Source organism: Phaseolus vulgaris, chromosome 3 (assembly GCF_000499845.2).
Source record: "Phaseolus vulgaris cultivar G19833 chromosome 3, P. vulgaris v2.0, whole genome shotgun sequence".
Classification (NCBI taxonomy): domain Eukaryota; kingdom Viridiplantae; phylum Streptophyta; class Magnoliopsida; order Fabales; family Fabaceae; genus Phaseolus; species Phaseolus vulgaris.
In genome coordinates, this window is record NC_023757.2 from 1,265,212 (window position 1) to 1,284,609 (window position 19,398).

The 19,398-nt window shown below is 29.1% G+C and overlaps 2 protein-coding genes across 5 annotated transcripts; one reads left to right on the top strand and one right to left on the bottom strand.

The window, feature by feature from the left end:
- Nucleotides 1-906: 906 nt before the first annotated feature.
- Nucleotides 907-5,187, bottom strand: LOC137806114 (serine/threonine-protein kinase SRK2E). The gene is made up of 9 exons (XM_068606071.1): nt 4,411-5,187; nt 3,745-3,819; nt 3,542-3,643; nt 3,402-3,455; nt 3,199-3,291; nt 2,886-2,978; nt 1,993-2,097; nt 1,817-1,915; nt 907-1,415 (listed from the first exon to the last, which is right to left on the bottom strand). Exons 1-9 carry the CDS (start codon nt 4,585-4,587, stop codon nt 1,119-1,121), a joined length of 1,095 nt encoding a protein of 364 aa, XP_068462172.1. The 5' UTR covers nt 4,588-5,187; the 3' UTR covers nt 907-1,118.
- A 7,164-nt stretch (nt 5,188-12,351) lies between these two features.
- Nucleotides 12,352-15,323, top strand: LOC137806117 (myb family transcription factor EFM-like). 4 transcript variants are annotated; one of them, XM_068606075.1, is made up of 5 exons: nt 12,352-12,823; nt 13,136-13,353; nt 13,445-13,712; nt 14,438-14,511; nt 14,600-15,323. In XM_068606075.1, the coding sequence occupies exons 1-5, from the start codon at nt 12,607-12,609 to the stop codon at nt 14,798-14,800; spliced, it is 978 nt and encodes a 325-aa protein (XP_068462176.1). In that variant the 5' UTR covers nt 12,352-12,606; the 3' UTR covers nt 14,801-15,323. The 4 variants fall into 4 exon arrangements, with proteins under 4 accessions (XP_068462176.1, XP_068462175.1, XP_068462177.1 ...); XM_068606074.1 differs by having other exon boundaries at nt 12,354-12,823; nt 14,435-14,511; XM_068606076.1 differs by having other exon boundaries at nt 12,354-12,823; nt 14,435-14,493.
- Nucleotides 15,324-19,398: the final 4,075 nt, after the last annotated feature.

A 19,398-nucleotide genomic window follows, 5' to 3' on the forward strand; every position in this document is an offset into this window, starting at 1 on the left:
CCTTCTTCTCTCACCTCCATAAGTTTTCAAATTTTCAAAAATGCCCCTTTATAATATTCTGGATTATGTAATCCGAAAGTCATTTTTCAAATTTATAATTAGTTACCGGATTACATAATCCGGAAGCCATTTTTCAGATGCATGATTATTCTCCGGATTATATAATCCAGAAGTTTTATTTAACTTCCAGATTACGTAATCCAGAACTCTTTTTTCAAATAAGTTTCCGAATTACATAATCCAGAAACTACTCTATGGAGGTGACACAAGAAGGACAAAAATGTATTTTCATATTGTGTATGGAGGTGGCAGAAGAAGATATGGAGATGGAGGTGCAGAAAGAAAGAGTCCTGTTTTTAGGAGCGCAATATTTTCATTTTTGATCTAGGTGGTAGTACTTTTGATGTGTCTCTTGTCATATTTAAGCACAAGGTCTTCCGAGTTAAGGACACTGTTGGAAACATTCATCTAGAGGGAGAGGATTTTGACAGAATGGTGGCTTGTGATGAGAGCAAACTTTTCTGATTGATTTGTTACCTGAACATTGTTCAAGTTTCATAATTTTCTTTATAATGTTTAATTCGTTGCTTTTGTTGATTTTTGCACTCAATCTGCATTTTATTGAGCCTTACCCTTAGGTGCATCTCTCTTGTTCATTTATCTGTTATGCTTTTTAGACACATACGTGAAAATAGAATCTGTAATTTTTAATTAGTGACTTCGAAAAAATACTTTACCTTTATCATAATTAAGCTTCCATTTTAACATTGATCTAAATAGGATCCTTTTAAGTGAAATCTACTGAAAAAATTAATGACCCCAATAATGAAAAGTAGTGTAAAAATATTATATTAAGAACATATAAACTTAACTAAGAACTTTTAAAGAGTGGAACACAAACCTGAATAGATGCCAGAAATGAAAGACAACATTGGATCATCAAAGACCATAAAATACAAGCAGGGTGGATCCTAACAATATAAGATTTTCATCACAGAATCCTTCCCCTTCATATGTGAAATGTTTTTCTTCCACACACTCTAACAAACCCACTGAACAATCCATTGTATGTATTATAAATTGATGAGAGAAGTCAGTTTACAGTGTCTGCCAGCAACTTACATTGCATAAACTATTTCTCCACTGCTATCAATATCAAGATCAGAATCCGTCTCAGGGTCCTCGTCCATGTCATCATCATCCATGTCCAAGCTACCAGTGAGATACTGGTTGAGAGACTGAGTTTTGGCTCCAGGAATTGTAGCCTCTCTAATTATCTGCATGATCTCTTCAACACTCTGCATTGGTTGATGAGGCTCCTCAAACTGGTTGCTCATTGTGTTGTCCACCATCAGATCGGCCGGAAGGTTCGTCAGAAACCACCCGTGGCTTCGAATATCAGGAATGGTTATTCTCTGCATAAAACAATATTGGTCTCCATATTTAAGAAACAAACAAGAGGGCCTTAACTTGAAATGGAATATAGATTTAAAGATTCATTTCACTTCCACTTTTGACAAGGAAAATGTGTTCAAACTCTTGTTATCGGCCCAGAATGATTGGAAATGACAAATTTTGTAGATTCTGCTTCTTATTCAGCAACCCTCACTCATGATTTTGTAGTTCTCAATAAATTTTAACTAATAGTTAATAGCATGTTAGAGTGTTAGAAATTCTCTAGCTAGCTCTCTTTTAGAAGAGAGTTAGAAGGGTAATTGAAAATGTGTTGCTAACACTTTTTTAAGATTCAGTAGTATAATTATAAATGAAGCACACAATTTTCAGATTGAAAAGATAATTAAAATTATAAGCTGACCTGTTCAGGATCTGCGACAAAGATCCTTGAGATTAGATGACGACATTCAGGAGATATTTGAACATAATCAGGAATTGAGTACTGGACTTTCAAAATCCTCTGCAAAATCCAACAGTTTAAGAAAAGTAACTGGATTATAATACTGAATTGACCTAAACACAGGTGCAGTATGTTACCTGAATCGTCTTTCGGAAATTTGTAGGTTCCCCTGGATCCTCAAAAGGATATGCACCCACCAACATGACATATAAGGTCACCCCACAGGACCACACATCTGCAATCTGAGTCATAGTTGAATGACACTTTCAGTGCAAAGTATTTGTGAATAATTATTAAAAAACATGCAAAGCTGTCCTGAAAGCAGTGCTTTGACATTATAATCTAAAATTTAGTTTCATGGGTAGGAGATAAAGCATAACATTACTCAAATTTTTCCAACCATAAATGAAAAGCATACATATTTCAAGCATGATTATCTATTAGTCTCACATTTGTGAAACTTCTCCTCTTAAAGGTCCACAACCACCGATAAGAAACATACACAGAGAAAGGAATGAGATGCAAATAGCCCTTCACACTGGGAACTATGAAAGAGATTGCAATGAGTCTTAAATAGAAAAAAAGATTTTTCATTTCACACTCTTGGTTATGTTCTATTCTTCGGGAGAAAGAGCTCAATATTCTGGTTAAGGTGAAAAGTATTGCATTGTGAGCCTTGTAAGTTGTAGGTCTTGTCTGCTGTGGATACCCAAACATACCAACTCAAGTTATCAACCAAAGTCTACTAACCATATTATAATTTAACAAGTGGGGGATGATGCTAAAGCAGTGACAATCCAATTAAACTCCTAGTGATTACAGAACATATCATTATATGTTTTTCCATGAAACACCTAGAAGTTACAATTGATAGTGTCTTTTACTGACTTTAAGATGGTAGATTCTACATTGCATGGAACCAACTAACAGGTGGTTGTGGTCACGAATGGAAAATTGCAAACTATAAGAACCAAATAAGCTGATACAACAGTTCTATGAATTTTCTTTGGGGATAGAAGTTACATAATACCTTGCCATCATATTCTTTCTTAAGCAAAACTTCAGGAGCAATGTATGCAGGGGTACCGACTGTAGATTTTGGTTGTGAATGTAGTACAGAGGACTGCAAAAGTAAGACAATCAAGATTTGTGTCACAGATAATACAAACTGATTCACAAAGGCAATGGACTGATGAAGAAATGTCTTGATCTTGGGGTACCATAAAATTGAAATGAACTTTCTAAACAGTGCCCAGTTCAAATGTGATTTCAACAATCTGGAATGCAGGTATTGTAAAGGCGAAGATATCAACAAATTAGATGGTATGAAGAAAGAATAGCACCTTCGAATACCCAAAATCACAAATCTTCAAACGAGGAGCTGGACTACCATCCAACAATGTGTTCTCCAACTTTAAGTCACGATGGCATACTTGCTTTATTGAAGAACATAAATAGAGACCTTGAAGTCAGAAATTTACTATATCTTTCAGGCAGAAAATGCACTAATGAGAAAGTAAAGACTAAAATTGCCAAACTTATGTACCATTGCATGACAGAAGCTAACCCCTGATATAAGTTGTTGGAAGAAGAACCGTGCCTGCAACAAAACATAATAGGCATTAAGGGTAAGTCGTAACTACAACAACACTGTAACAAGAATGGGTGATTGGAACAGATGAGAACCTCATCTTCACCAAATCGTCCTGCTTTGCAAATCCGTTCAAATAACTCTCCTCCAGAAGCATATTCCATCACAATAGCCAAATGTGTAGGGGTTAGTATGACCTATACTTGCAGAGAATGAGAACTGATTAAAATAAGCCTCAGGTACAGGTAGGAAGAAATAGGCCAAGACTTTGGATGTGTACAGGGTTAAGAGAACAAACCTCCTTGAACCTGACAATATTGGGATGCCTCAATGATCTGTGATTTATAATTTCCCTTCGTACATTTTCATCTATCTGTTAAGAAAAAAACATAGTTGAGCTTAATGTAATGCAGGGAAAACCACATGCATGCAACACAATACCTTTCAAACTTCAATTAACTCTACTTAGCATGTAAAATCCAATTAAATTGATTCCACGAACTCTAGCTAAGCTTCATCATAAGGGGGAATGGTGGTGGACATGGGGCTTATTGAACAAACAAGTGTGGAGGGTCTAAGGCAGCTATAACATTAGCTAAGAAAGTCTGCTATCATTTAGAACCAAAAACAACACTTATCATTATGCGTTTGAAAACTGCAAGAGTTCAGGGGTCTTCCACACAAAAGAGACATGGGGGTACCATACTAAGCTCAAATTCTATCCAAATACAAGAACAGCAAAACCAGTACATACAATTAGATTAGGCAGCACATACACATCTTAATTGTAAAAAGACTGAAATCCAACAAAGAACCCAACCAATCAAATCATAAACTACAGACTTCAGTTGCGAAAATCCCCCACCCAAACCAAAACTTTACAAGCACAATAAAGAAAAAAAGAAAACTTAATTCACGAAAAAAGAACAAAAGTAGAAAAATTAAGCTAAAATGGAAAACAAACCTTTTCACCTCTCTCTATATACTTCACAGCAACAAGCTCCTCAGTGTGCTTGTCCCTCATGAGCCTAGCCACCCCAAAATTCCCCGACCCAATATCACGGACCAGTTCATACCTATCACTGTCATGCATGATTGGCATATCCATTCCTGGCCCAACAGTCATCGCAGAACGATCCATCTCCACCCCTTTAAAAATCCCACCTTTATTTTTTTCTATCACTATGCACCAAAAACAACACCACCCCAACTACAAAACCTTAACTCTCACATTGAAATATCCACAACCCAGATCAGATCTTTGAAAATCACAACCAGGGTCGTTGCTGACAAAATAAAACAAGGCAAAGCTGGTACTGGAGCCCGTGAAAAGGTTTCAACTTTCACCAACCAAACTAAATGGGGATATTTTATTCTTTGTTTCAGAGTTCGCAGTGGTTGAAGTTGGAAGTTGCAGAGCAGAGGGTCGGTGATAGGCTCGTGAAAGTGAAACTGAACCTGAACCTGAACGTGAAACCTCTCTGCTTTTCTCTTTCTCTCCCTCTCTTCTCTTTCTGTGTGCCTTCTTACACCAAAGTTTATCTTTTTGATTTTATCCAAACCTGTGAGAATCTGAGATGCATGAGGCAGCAGATTTTTAATTTCTTAATTTTTCTTTTTTTCCTTTGGATTTTCCTTTTTGTGCTTTCAGCAATTCCAATGATGATCTGATCAGTTCATATTTATTTGTCACTAAATCAGTGAAACGTGTCAACTACAGACTGTGAAATTAACAAGCCTCTTTACTATTTTTCTACTTCAACTAACTTCAAACCTTGTTGGTTGGGAGAAAAGAGTAATCAATCACATAATTTAACTATTGCTTCATTTTTTTTACTATTTTAATGGAATTGGATTATATCTTGGAGTATTATTAATATTATAATAATAATAATATGGTATATTTATTTCATCTTTTCTCTATTTATATAATTACAATGAAATCGCTTATGAAATGATCATAATCAACATTATCAAAGTAAATTTAATTTAATGAAGATGATTAGTTAAACAAGTTGTATCCGGATGGTCGAAAGACCGACCAGACGACAAAGTCAACTAGACGACAAGATGCAAAACTAAACACGTAATTGTATATAAACAAGCCAACTTAGGTGAGAAGCACGGTTAAGTGGGCCTTCGTTTGGACCCTAAAGCAAATCCATAGCAGTCATAGCCCATCTAGAGCAGTATAAATAGCAGAAGAGACACAACAACCAAGGTGACTATTCACTCCCCACTCTTCTGGTACTTAGCTCTCGGTCTGACTTGATTATCGGAGTGTCTTCGCAGGTACTCCCTCCATCGTGTCCAGACCAAAGAAGATCCAGTTGAAAGAAGACTAACCGAAAGACCGGAAAGACGAAAAAATCATCAGAAGAGGAAGTGTTCTGCAGGGTTTAGATCTTGTAGGAACACAAGCCACATTATAAACTTTGGAAATAATGCCACATTATAAACTTTGGAAATAATTTTTTTCAAGATGAATTACACTAGAAATGAATCTTCTTCGAACATGTATATGAATAATAAGAGTTGTTGGCATGATTGTATTTAAGTTACTTTATAAGTTTTAAAATCATAACTTTGATTTCACCAATTATGAGTGTGAGTTAGAGAGGGAGCAGCCATAATTGAGCAGAGATTATAATAAGTGTGAGAGAATGGTGTGAGAAACAAGACCAAGAAATAATATATAAAAATTGGAACAATAATGTATGCATATATAAGCATTATAAAAGTAGATGGATAAGTTAATAAAAATGTTCTTTGTTTGGTTTGTAGTAAAGGCACTGTATTAAAGTGGTCGAAACTTCGTGTCGAAGCAAAGGAAAATCATTTATTGGACAACCAGTGTATATTAATAACATATTCTATTTTAAAACTCACTTGTATCATAAAATTAATGAGGATATTTTCTTTTTTCGAGAAAAAAACTGAAAAAGGAAAAGTAAAATTAGTTTAGTATGCAAAAAGAGATCTATTAGTTCCTCCAAAATTTAGTTTTTTATTAGTGTAAGGAGAAAGTAGTTTTATTTTTTATTTTTTAAAAATGTTTGTAAGAGTTTCCTCCAAACAAACATAATCTTTCATAGCAAGATTTTTTAGTATATTTAGTAACATTACTTATATTAACATGGTTTATTAAGAATCAATTTCTAATTTGAAAATATTAAGAATGTATTTATCATCTTATTATGCTAGATTATCTAATAGATAGGGTTTTTTTCTAAGTTGATATTAGAGGATAATGCTTCCTTAAGTTAGTTAAAACTTTCTATTATCATTATCATAGTACTAATTACATCACTATTGATATGTAAAATACTGTATTTTTAATATTATAGAGGTTTCAAAAATAGAGAAAATTGAACTATGTAATTTATAATTTATTCTTATTTGTTTGAGTGTATGATTTATTGTAATATTTTGTGGATAATTGCATTCGATTTTTTATATGTTTATTAAGAAGTAATCAATAAATATGTCATGGTTTATCATCACATAGTATGTTTTAGACTTCTTTTGCGTGATATTGTTTTTGCTACACTAAATCGTCTAGCGTATTTATGTTTGTATACTTCTAAATTTGATAATAACAAATTGGTTACAAGTTCTGATTCTAATATTAATCTCCTTCTATTTGTTTCTTTTATCATTAAGAAAAATCTTTAAAAAGACATTAAGGAAGATTTCCAACACATTAACATTTAAAAGTTTACAAAAAATAACAACATCAACTTTCGACACATCAAGATATGTGCCTTGTTGAAAGAACACGAAATTTGAACACCCTTATTTCGTAGGACAGAGTAAGTTTATTTTTTATCCTTCTTCCCACGAGCAAGTTTTTAACTTGTTAGAATATATTTCGTAAAAATTTTACCTGTGATGTTTCTCGCTTAAGACTTTGCATTATTTGTTTTTTAAAAAAATATTTTTAAATGTAATAATGGGTTTGTTTTAGGGAATAAAAACAAATTCTGAAGAATGTAGCATTTTCAGTTGGTTTGGAGTTTAAAAAAATATTCTTGGTATTGTCCATTTATGAGAAAGTGATTACAACTTTATTTTATTCACTTTTATTGTCATGATAAGGAATGAGTGAGCTGTATCCTCTCCAGAATGAAAAAAAGTGATTTTTTCAAAACCAGCTTATAACTTCCACTTTAACTCTGTTTTTTATTTTAATTATTTTTTAATTTAAAAATATCCCTATGAATTTAAAATTTATCCAAATATTTTTTTTTAATTTTCTATGAAATAATTTTTTTTATATACTTTATCCAGCCCAAAGAAATAACGAAGCCCAATACATAATTTGAGTCGAGACAGAACCCATATGACAAGACCAATTGCTTTCTTCACCTGATGTCTTGTGGAAAATGATAAAAATGTCTTTTTCACTTTTTAAATTATCAAAATACATTCAAGATTTTATATTTTTTAATATATTTCTGGATTTTAGAACATTTTTTTTTTATTTCGGAATCTTTTGATCAGGTTAAAATTTCTGGATTTTATTTTTTGGAGTTTTTTTTTTCATAATTTATCTTTTGTATTCCATATTTGTTTTTCTGAAATGGAATTTTAGTTTTTCAATTCTATTTCAGAATTTCATTTCTGAAATATACAAATTATTCTAATTATATTTTTAAAATATATTATTAATTACAAATATTTAATTCGAAAATAAAAAATAATTTAAAAAATGTAATGTTTTTGCTTGTTAAGGAAAAATGAGAAAGAAACCAAGGACAAGAAAAACAACATATATGACTAATGATTGTGTGAAAATTGTTAAAAGCATAAATGAAAACTTATATAAGTAATGTAAGTTTAACTTTTACTCTTATCTAATATACTTTATAACAAATAATATTATATTTTAGTTGTTTAACAAAATTACTTATTATGCCAAAGTTTACAAAAGTTTATAAGAATAAACCATATCCACCCTTTCTTTCGATTCTTGAAAATTTCAAAAAAAAAAAAATCTGATAAATACGCGTTTTGTGTAAATTTTGTGCATTGATTATTTCGAAATAAATCATTTGTGAGAAATACTATTTTAATTAGTTATAATTATGCTTACATGAGAAAATGATTTTCGCAAAAATATTTTAATTTGCTAATATGCTTATATTTTATCTATATTATCACGTGGTCTCTTTTAACTTATCCTAAAATATTTTTAAATCTCCCATTTATTCTCTCAACTTGGTTTTTATCATAATAAAATACATGTATTTTTTTTATTGTATGATTACATGTACTATCAATATATATAACTTTTAACACTTTAGATTATGTCACACATGGTTTACCTTAATTAATATATGAAGAGTAAAATTAATATAAGCAATGAAAAAGACTTAAATAAAAATGTTTAATTGATTTAATATCCATTTTTTAAAATATTTAATATTCAAAATAAAAATCATCATATATCAAAGACACGAAACTTATTTAATTCTAAAAGTTTATTGATAATATAAAATATTCAGAAAATAAAATGTTTTTCATTGTAAATATTCCATCCTTTAGAAATTATTAAAATAACTCCTAAGTTTTTTTTCTTTTTTCCTTTTTTTATCATGGTGGATTGGAAACAAATAGATGCCTTCATGAGGAAGGAGGTGGTGGGGGAGTGACACAACATGAACTAGAGTTGCTCTTCACGTGAAGGAATTTTATTTAGTATTCGTCTAAAGCTTAGATAAGGTATCTTATGTTCTTTTCAACCAATTTTTGTTACAAATTATATTTCATAAAAATCAAATTAACTTTATCTCAAATGATTGTTGTTAGTATTATTGTTAGTTGAGGTGTCAGTCTGAGATGTCAAGTAATATAGTGATATCTAACATATTTTTTTTTATATAAACAAATCAAATTAATTAAATCAAAATGAAACATTGATTTTTGAGTATTATGATGCATCCTAACTTTTATCTCTATCTTAGTGTACGTTTTTCAACCTTTTAGGTATCGATTGGTAATGGTATTCGATTGTCGTATTTTGATTAGTAAAAGGAGTATGTGTAAAAGTTCTTTAATGTTTAAATTAGTGTTTGATATTTAATAATTGAGAGTATTAAATGTACACATTTACCTGATATGAGTTTAGGGTTTAGGTCAACATATTTATAAGGATACCTTTATTCTAGATTTAGGAGTGTATTGTGAATTTTTATTATAATTTTATTTTAAGAAAATGTTATTTTGATAATTATATAGTTAAAGGTATTATTTAATAATTTTTTAATAAAAATTTATTTTTTTACATAAATTTATATTTTTAAAAATTCATTTTTTTGTATTTTTTATTTTTAACCGTATAGAACAATTTCTCATTGTGAACACATTTTGACTATTTTTTATTTTATTTTTTGTCATAAAAAATTAGGGAATTTACCACTTTGTCTTTGTCAAACAAACCAAAATTCCATGCCTCCACTTTTGTTTCAATTCAATGCTATAATTTGTTCCATGGAAAAAAAATGTCCTTGCTCATTCTTAAAAAAAATTAATCTCATCATTGCAATTTTATTATTTATATAAGCTGAAATATAGACGTTACTTATAAATTTTTTATAAACTTTTTAAGACGTGACACATTTATAATAATTTAAAGACATTTCTCATAATTTTTTTATAAACTTTTTAAGATGGGAGACCTTTATAATAATTTATACATTATTATTTAGTGTATCTCTTTATCATTATAAATGGTGTAAAAAATATAATAAATCATTGTATAAATAATGTTTAATCTGTTCCTAGCATGGTACACATTCCTAGAAGCATTGAATGCTGAAGAATATTGGCACAGGTATTCATGTTCTTCAAGGAGGAACTTTCTTTTTTAGCAACTTTCATTTTTTTTGTCTTACAAATCCCAAATTAATTAGAATAATTTTATTTTTTTATAAGAAGTTTGAATAATTTTAGGTCTTCAATTGAACATGGTAGAATATTTTTGTTATTGTTGGAATGTCCACTAACTTTTTTTATTTTATTTTTAACATCTATTAAATTGAAAGTTTTGATATGAATTTTCTGCATTATTTTCTTTTGTTAAACTTTATGATTTTGAAGGGAACTTTCATAACAAAACTGCCATAAAATCTGAATTTAAAAAACCCTTATAAAAATCTGTTATTAAAAGCTGCAGCTCATTTACAGGATTACAAATAAATTCGTATTATTTAAAGATATCTGAAATGGGAAATCTATGTAACCATTGGATATGATATGAGTTAGATAATATTTAACTCTTTAAATTTGGGTATGCAGACAAAATATATATATATATATATATATATATATTTGTCATATTTTTATTTTAAAATATTATTAATCTATTAGATAACTTAAAAAACTTATATTTTTAAGTCTTTTACATTTTGTTATTACAAAAATTTTCTTTTCTTATTAAAAAAATTATCAAATAAAAATCAATTTTAAAGAGTAAAATTAATTAGTTACAGTAGAGTAGTAAGTTAGTAATTAAAAAAAATGATTTTTAAATTAATTTCTATTATTATTAAATACTTTTTAAATTGGTATCTAATTAGCTACCAAGGTTTTAACTACCAATTATTTATATTATAATTTTGGTAATCAAAATTTTGGTTGCTAATTAAATACAAATTTAAAAACTATTTAACAATAATATAAACTAATTTATAAATTAAAAATTTATTTAGTTATAAAATATTTCTAATTTAGTTACTATAACAACTAATTATTTATTGTCTTTAAAATGAGTTTCGATTTCATGATTTTTTTTAATGTCAAATCATGGATTAACTTAATGTAAGTTCCAAAAATTTTGCAAATATTTTAAAAGAAATAAAAAAAATTATATAGGTATTGGATATATCATTGTAAAATTATAATTAATTATCTTAAGTTTTAAATAATTTAAATTAAAGTCCCCGCACTTTATAATTCTTTTAAATAACTTATACTTTGATTTACACCCTTATAATGATAAGAATACTTGTCTTTACATATGTATCTGGTTGAAGAGCCATTGATTTTATGTGAAAAACAACAACAAACAAAAGAGAGAAAAAAAAACATAAAAAAGTATAATCTATTATGTGGTTGAAGTTGATACATCATTGATTTATGCAAATTAAAAAAAATGCATAACATATTCCGATAAGAACCTTAAGTATTTTATTAATAATTTAATCAACATTTGAGAGGAATTTTTTTTATAAAACAAAAAAAATATTAATATTTTTAAGATTTCACAAAATCGCAATATTATCTATTAAATGCTTAAAAGTGTTACTAAAAGGTGTCAACGATTGTCATGTTGGATTTTTTAAACTAAGGAAGATAAACATGGAAATAAATAGAAAATACTTGTATAATTTTACAAAACGTCAAGGATAATTAATATAATTTATCAAAATTATATAAGCTTTTTCTTATATTTTTTTAATTATATATTTCTTAAGACAGAATATTCGTTGATTTTGTCAATAAATAACATTTTAGTTATTTTCAGTATACTTTTCCGCGCTAATTATATTTTTTATTAACACTATTTAAACTCGAACTGTTACTTAAAAAAAGTCAAATTGAATCCGATATTTCTAGGAACAAACACTTTTAAAATTAAAATTTATAAAAAAAATATCACTAGGAATTATTCACTAATAATATTAACAAAATTAGATTTTAAAAAAACCTTATATATATATATATTTTTTTATATATTTTTATATTTTAGTTTCCAAATCACTGAGATATTCCACGGTCACATCATAATTCTATACAATAAACCATTTATTATTTTTAATATAACCATATTTTCACTTTTTTTTACTGATATATTATTATTTGATTTGAAATTCCCCTTTGAAAGATCTCTGATTCTGAAATCGCAATCAAAGTCTCTTCCATATTCCAATTCCAAAGTCCAAACCCACCAATCTTGTACCTATAAATTCCCTTTTTTAATTCTCATTCTTTCTCAAACTCTTTCTCTTTCTTCTTCTTTCATTCCTTTTCCCACTTTTTTACTCAAAAAAAACAAAGCACAAAAACAGAGTAATAATCTGCAACTCACAAAACAAAACAGAGAGAAAGAAGAAAGAAAAAGAAGACCCTTTTCAACTTGCACTGTGACACCATCATCATGAATTCTGTTCCTCAAGAACAACCAAGCTTAAATTTCAGACCCTCTTTTCTTCCCAAAACCGTCACTGATTTTCTCTGCCACCTTTCCTCCACCCCAAATGCCTCCCTCAACAAGTCCTTGCTGCAGGACTTTCTCAGCAGACTGGAACTCGAATTGCTCAAGATCCAACCCTTCAAACGCGAACTTCCTCTCTGCATGTTCCTCTTAAACGATGGTTCGTTTTCTCTTCAAATACAAATCACTTTTTTGACGTCAAACCAATGTTGGTTTGGATTGTTTGGTAAAGACAAGACTCGTATGAACGTGACTTTCAGCTCTGTTTTCGATGACGGGCTCTGTTAGTCAGAAATTATTAAGTACTTTTGCAAGCGTTTTTTGAATTATCTCTTGTGCCTGTGATGATGCTGGATTGATAAAGATGATAAAGATTGTGTTTTGATGGTTTTTTGACAGATGGGTTGTGTTTGTTTTCTCTTCAAATTTCAATGGGCTAATGTTAGCACTGTTCTTGTTTCTATGGTTGCAGCAATTTCAGCTCTGAAGGTGGAGTTAGCGAAATGCAGAACTTTCAAGTCTGAGCCTGTTTTGGAGGAGTTCATTCCTCTGAAGAAAGAGGAAAGTGAGAAGGAAGAGAAATGCAGGGAGAAGAATGATTGGGGGAGTTCTTTCCAGCTTTGGAACAGTGATGATGATGAAGCTTGTAACAGGAGCAATGCATATAGATTGGAGCAGAAACCAAAGAAGGTAGTTACAGAGATTGTTATATGTGAAGTGGGTGCTTTAAAGATAATGAATTTGATTTTGTTTGGTTTCTGTTATTTGACAACCATGGCAGATTAAGGGAGAAGAAAGAGAATCTGTGAAGAGGGGATTTGTTATGCCTTTGTCCACTTACCTTGCAACAGATGAAGAATGTGTTGTGAGTGGACTTTCTCTTCAGACACCTGCAAGGGAGGGATGTGGTTCCAAAACCAGCAGGGTGGTTTCCTCCGCCACTTCTCCCCTGATGCTGCCTCAGAGTGGCCGGAAACAGAGGAGGTGCTGGTCGCCGGAGTTGCATCACCGATTTGTCAAGGCATTAGAGGAGCTTGGAGGCTCTCAAGGTAGAAGATTTAAAACTAACATACCTAACTAGTACAACTACTTTGCTTCTTAGAATGGCACTTAGCATTTTGATTGATGGAAACTGTGGGTGGGTTTTTAATGGATGAATTAGCCAAAAACATTGTAGCAGTGTCATAAATTGAGGGATTTGATGCTTGAATTGTGAGGATATGAAAACAATTACTTTTTTTGTTCAGTTTGGATCAGCCAAGAATCAGGAAACTTTGCATATTGCATTGCATATATATTATATGATCCCCTGAAAGTTCTTTACAAACAGATTTGGGTTTTTGGCAACACAGACAGGAAAACCGACACGAAGATACGTAGGACATGATAACTTATATAATTATATAAATTGACAATAAAGATTTATGTGTATCAATATGTTTTAGTTTTTTTATTTTCATTATTGGTTCAAAATGATTTGTTCACCATTTTTATAATTATACTAAAAATTTATACAATAAATTTTAGTCTTTAGAAAATTAATACATTTTTTCCTTTTTAAAATTATGTTAAAATCATGTTAGAATTGTCAGAAATTCAATAAATATTTTTTGAATTGGACACTTCACTCATACGTATCATACTAGTGTCAGTGTCTCATACGTGTGTCCAACACGGACATACCATTTAAGAGTAGTGTACCAGTCTCATAGGTCATAATCATATTACATTTTAGTTAATAATGCTCTAATCTTTGTTATTTCAATTGTAGCAGCTACTCCAAAGCAAATTAGGGAACTCATGAGGGTTGATGGCCTGACCAACGATGAAGTAAAGAGTCATTTACAAGTGTGTGTTCATGTGGTTCCATTTCTCCTTGTGCCTCCTAATGTTTGATTTGAGATTAACACATGGCATGGCCGTTTTATGATTGCAGAAATACAGACTTCATACAAGGAGAGTTCCAGCTGCAACTTCTGTAGATCTTGGAGGCTTGTGGATGCAGAAAGAATCCTTGAAGGGGAGAAGTTCTGGTTCTCCTCAGGGCCCTCTCCAATTGGCTACACAATCAGGGGAAGCCACATCCACAACAGAAGGTGACAACATGGTAGATGATGATGTAAAATCGGACTTATAACTGGAAATCTCACATTCAAAACAAAAACATGGAAAAGGTGATGTGCAGATATGAATTTTGCAGATAAAATTAGAGGAGTTTCACAACTACTCAAGAACAACACATGATACATAAAAGAGGTTGGATCTGTGGAGAGAGGCTTTTGAAATTTTGAAGGACCAGTTTTCCTTCCATCCTGTGAGTTTTGATATGAACTCTGAAGAAAGAATGAGTTTCTGCACATTAAGAAGCAGGAGCAGTTCATTTTTCCAATATCACAATGATCATTCATTTCTTTTTTTAGCTTAGATTATCCATGTTTGAAAACTTGTACTGATTGTAGCAGTTGATGATGTATGTGTGGTGGAGGCAAGGTAGGCTAAGAAATTTCTCATCAGGGTGTGTTGTAAATTTATGAGAATAGCAAGGGAGTGAGATAAAAAAAATGCTTGATACAATTTTGTATACAAAGTCCACAAGAGTGCTAGAAAACTTGTGAAAGTATGATTTTGATAATAAAAAAATAAATGTTGTTGAAGTTCTACATATGGAATAGTTGTGAACCACTGATATTAGCAGTTTTGTGAAAGAATTTGGACAAGGAATAATTGGTGATGGTGTATGATTCTGTTCATTTGAAAAAAATTGGATCTCTGAATTCTGCTATTGCAGTGTTATGAGTTCTGCTTCATTGAGTTGGCAAAATATACCCTTCAATCAACAACTAGTGATATTTGGTGAAATTAAATAGAAATTAATTAATGACTATCTTCAAAATTATTAAATAGAAAATTATTTTAAAAATTAAAAACAATTAATTATCATATAAATTAATTAATTTTAAAAATTAAAAATAATTAGTTCTTATATTGATTTTTAAATTAAGTTTTACTGTTCATAAATAATTTTTAAATTTATATTTAATTAGTAAGAAGATTTTCAAATCTAGGGTTAGAATAGCACCAAGATAGAAAAAAGCTACAACGATGGTTGAAAGAAACAGCCACCAAGTATGAAGCAAATTTTCAACCAAACTCCATTGACCAGACACCAACTTATTCCAATCTTTGAATCTACTCACTCAAATTTTGATTTATTATACCATTTTTAATTAGTTGTTTGCATGAGTTCTTTATTCTTTTTATAATTAAAACATATGATATCACCTGTGTTTTGCGTACACACTTTAATAATTATTAAAAATTACTTTTTAATATCAATTTTCATCATAATATTTCAAGCATTAGATGATTATTCTACTTTCCTACTTAAAAGAAACTTCACTAATCATTTACTTCAAATTGGTTTTATAATACTATTATCTTGAGTTCCGACTTCGACTTCAAGTAAGAGAGATAACGTTGTTAGAGTTAATCATTATATTACATCTGAGATATTGTTTACTTTGGAGGTCATTTTATTACGGTTTTGTTCTTAAAAGGTACTTTACTAGGTTGGGAGAGGAATGTGTATTTAAATCGTCATTGACCTTGTCTCCTAAATAATGTGATATTATATTTTGATTGTACCGGAACATCTTGTTTGAGTGATAAATTATAAAATATTTTAGAAAAAAAATCATACAAAATTCATTTAATTTTCATGTTTTTATTAGAAAAATTGTTAATAACATGAATAACTTATCCATATTTATTTTTGATCTAAATATCATTATTGGATTCTCTTGATGAAAGTTTATCCATTTACCTAAGCCTTGTCATGATGGTGTAACAAAACCACCCTTTTCTGATCTCTTAAGAAATAGATGCACTTGGTTTCAACTTTCAATGTTTATCTTGTTAAAGATGCATGACAAAACAGTCTCTTTCAAACAAAATAATAGAGAAGAATCTTGCAGAGCCAAGGAGCCCACAGGCTCATGTTTCATCTTCTTCCTATAATTAATACCTCCAAACTTATACCATATAATATTATATCATGATTAATTCTAAGGTTCATAGTTATTTAAAAAATATTATACTAATATTTGCTGTAAAAAATCATTTTAAAAATCTATCACTACTTTTAAGAGAAACCATATTATATATCATCATTATAGAGGGTTTTTCTTCTTATATTCAACACAATGTAGAAAGGAAGTTTTTCAAACATGTCAATAAATGTTTGTTGGCATCAAATTCTTGCTAACATAACTTGTGCATAATATGTTATCTTAGATATCTTATTAGGTTAGATATCTCATATAATAATATTTTATTGTACATAAAGATTAAGTTAGGTTTAAAGTCCACTTCTTATTTTTTAATATGGTATTATAATCATTTGAAGTCTATTCTAATGAATGTTTAGGATTTTTTATTGTGCATAAAATTAAGTTATATTTAAAGTCTACTTCTTATATTTTAATATGGTATTGTAATTATTTAGAGTCTATTCTAATGAATGTTTGTGTTAGACCTATATCAACAACTGCTATCAGGTTATTATCGGACCATCAATAAATATATAGTTTCACGCACAAGTTAACCGATCTCAGCATGTGTTGAAATCTCATATCAACTAGAGATAAAAACCTTTTATAATAATATATAAGTGGATACAAATTTCACCTTATAAATCAATATCATAAGATTGAGTTAGATTTAAAATTATTTTTTAATAATATATTCTTTCAAATAAATAAAACAAATATTTGTAGGTATAAATCAATAAAGATGGTCCCACCCAAGAAGAAGTCATTCCTTGAAAGATTCTCATACAAACCAATTCATACTTATCCATCATAGCAGGTTTTGTTTAGATATTATTATGATTAGTTTGTGTAAAAAAATTGACTAATCACTCTTAAGATCATTACTTTTTTCATAAAATTTGACTTAACATATTTTGTATGTTGTGGTATGAAGAAGAAAGAAAATATAAGATATAATAGACGCAATAGTATGAGTATGAAGAAGGAAATGACACCAAAAAAAAGTGTACACGTTGAGATGCGTTTGGCAGAAGAAGCCAACTACACCCACCAATACCCAATACATGTTCAAATATATATTAATTTCTATACCTAACTTGTGCATATCTTATCTTAGCTTGTCCCAAAATCTATGTGAAATTTTATTGTGTTTAACGTGCTTTCAGAATCTTTGCGATGGAACATTCACTAACACTTGTTAATTACATAATTCTTCAACTTTTTCCCTAAGGACAAAAACAACCCTTGTCCTTTGCTATGGTACAATAAGTGCTTTAAAAACGTGTGTTAGTGATTAGTTTATTTATTTGTTATACATTTTTAAAATAATCATTGGAATTGAAAATAATTACAAAGGTTATTTTAATTAACTTGTGGTAGAGAAAAAAAGAATCTCATTGAGTAATCGGCCAAATTTTCTAACAAAAAATAGTCATAAGAAAATAAGTAGATATTTATATCAATAATACTATTATAAAAATAACTCTTGAATAAAAAAATAAAAAAATAGAAATCAATTTTAAAGACTAAAAATAATTAGTTGTTGTATTTACAAAATTAGATACTATTTTAGAGATTAAATAAATTATTGATATCTAAATTATATTGATAAATGATTTCTAAATTGATATCTAATTAGATACCAAAATTTTATATACCAATTTATGTAACTAATTAGATACCAATTTAAAAACTATTTATTAATAATAAAAAGTAATTTAGAAACCAATAATTTTTTTAGTCTTTAAAATAGTATCTAATTTAATTAATATAGAAACTAATTAATGATTTTCTATTAGTGATATGTTCCTATTTAAAATATTTTTTTTATTAATATAATTTTTTTTATTAAATATCTAAAAGTAACCACTAAACTATTTTTGAACCAAGACCACTTATTTTTTAATCTTCATAAACACTATAAATCATTCTATAAACTAAAACTAAATCATAGACTAATCTACAAAATTTCTCTCATTCACCTAAACTAATTTTCATCAGTAAGTTAATTTTAGTACATAAAAAGTATTTTTTCTTAAAAATATTTTAAAAAAATGATAAGAACATACCCTAATAATTGTTTTGAAACAGGTTGTAAAGCACTTTTTTTATTCTTCTGCAAGCTGGAAACTTTGGTTTATAAGATGCAGTCAGCTAGGATAACTTTTGAGAAAAGATTGTTAATATATATAAAATTTTAGAAAAAATAATTCTGGTGCTCAATAATTTAGATTTTAGTATAATTATATTTCAAATAATTAATAATTTAAGTGATCTAATAATATTTATGAGTTTATATCTATATATTAACTTGTATTCCTAAGTTAAATCCAAATTAAGCTTGGTTTAATAATTTGAAATTTAAGTTATGTTTGGTAATTTTGAAAATAGTGTTATGCATTTGCATGTTATAACCTTCTCAATTATTTGTTAATATGAAAACATCTCACCACATACTTTCATTAAGTTGAGAGTATCACTTGAATTGTATTAAAGTAATCACTTATTGATTCTTGATCAACCATGCATAACAACTTATATTGACAAAATCCACAAATTGATGGATCAAGAAGAGAGCTTTGCCATCTTTTTACTTAAATTCCTGTGAACCTCTTTAGCACCTTCTTCCAATTCTTGAACACCATTCTTTACAATTTTCAACACTTCCAGGAAATAAAAGATAATA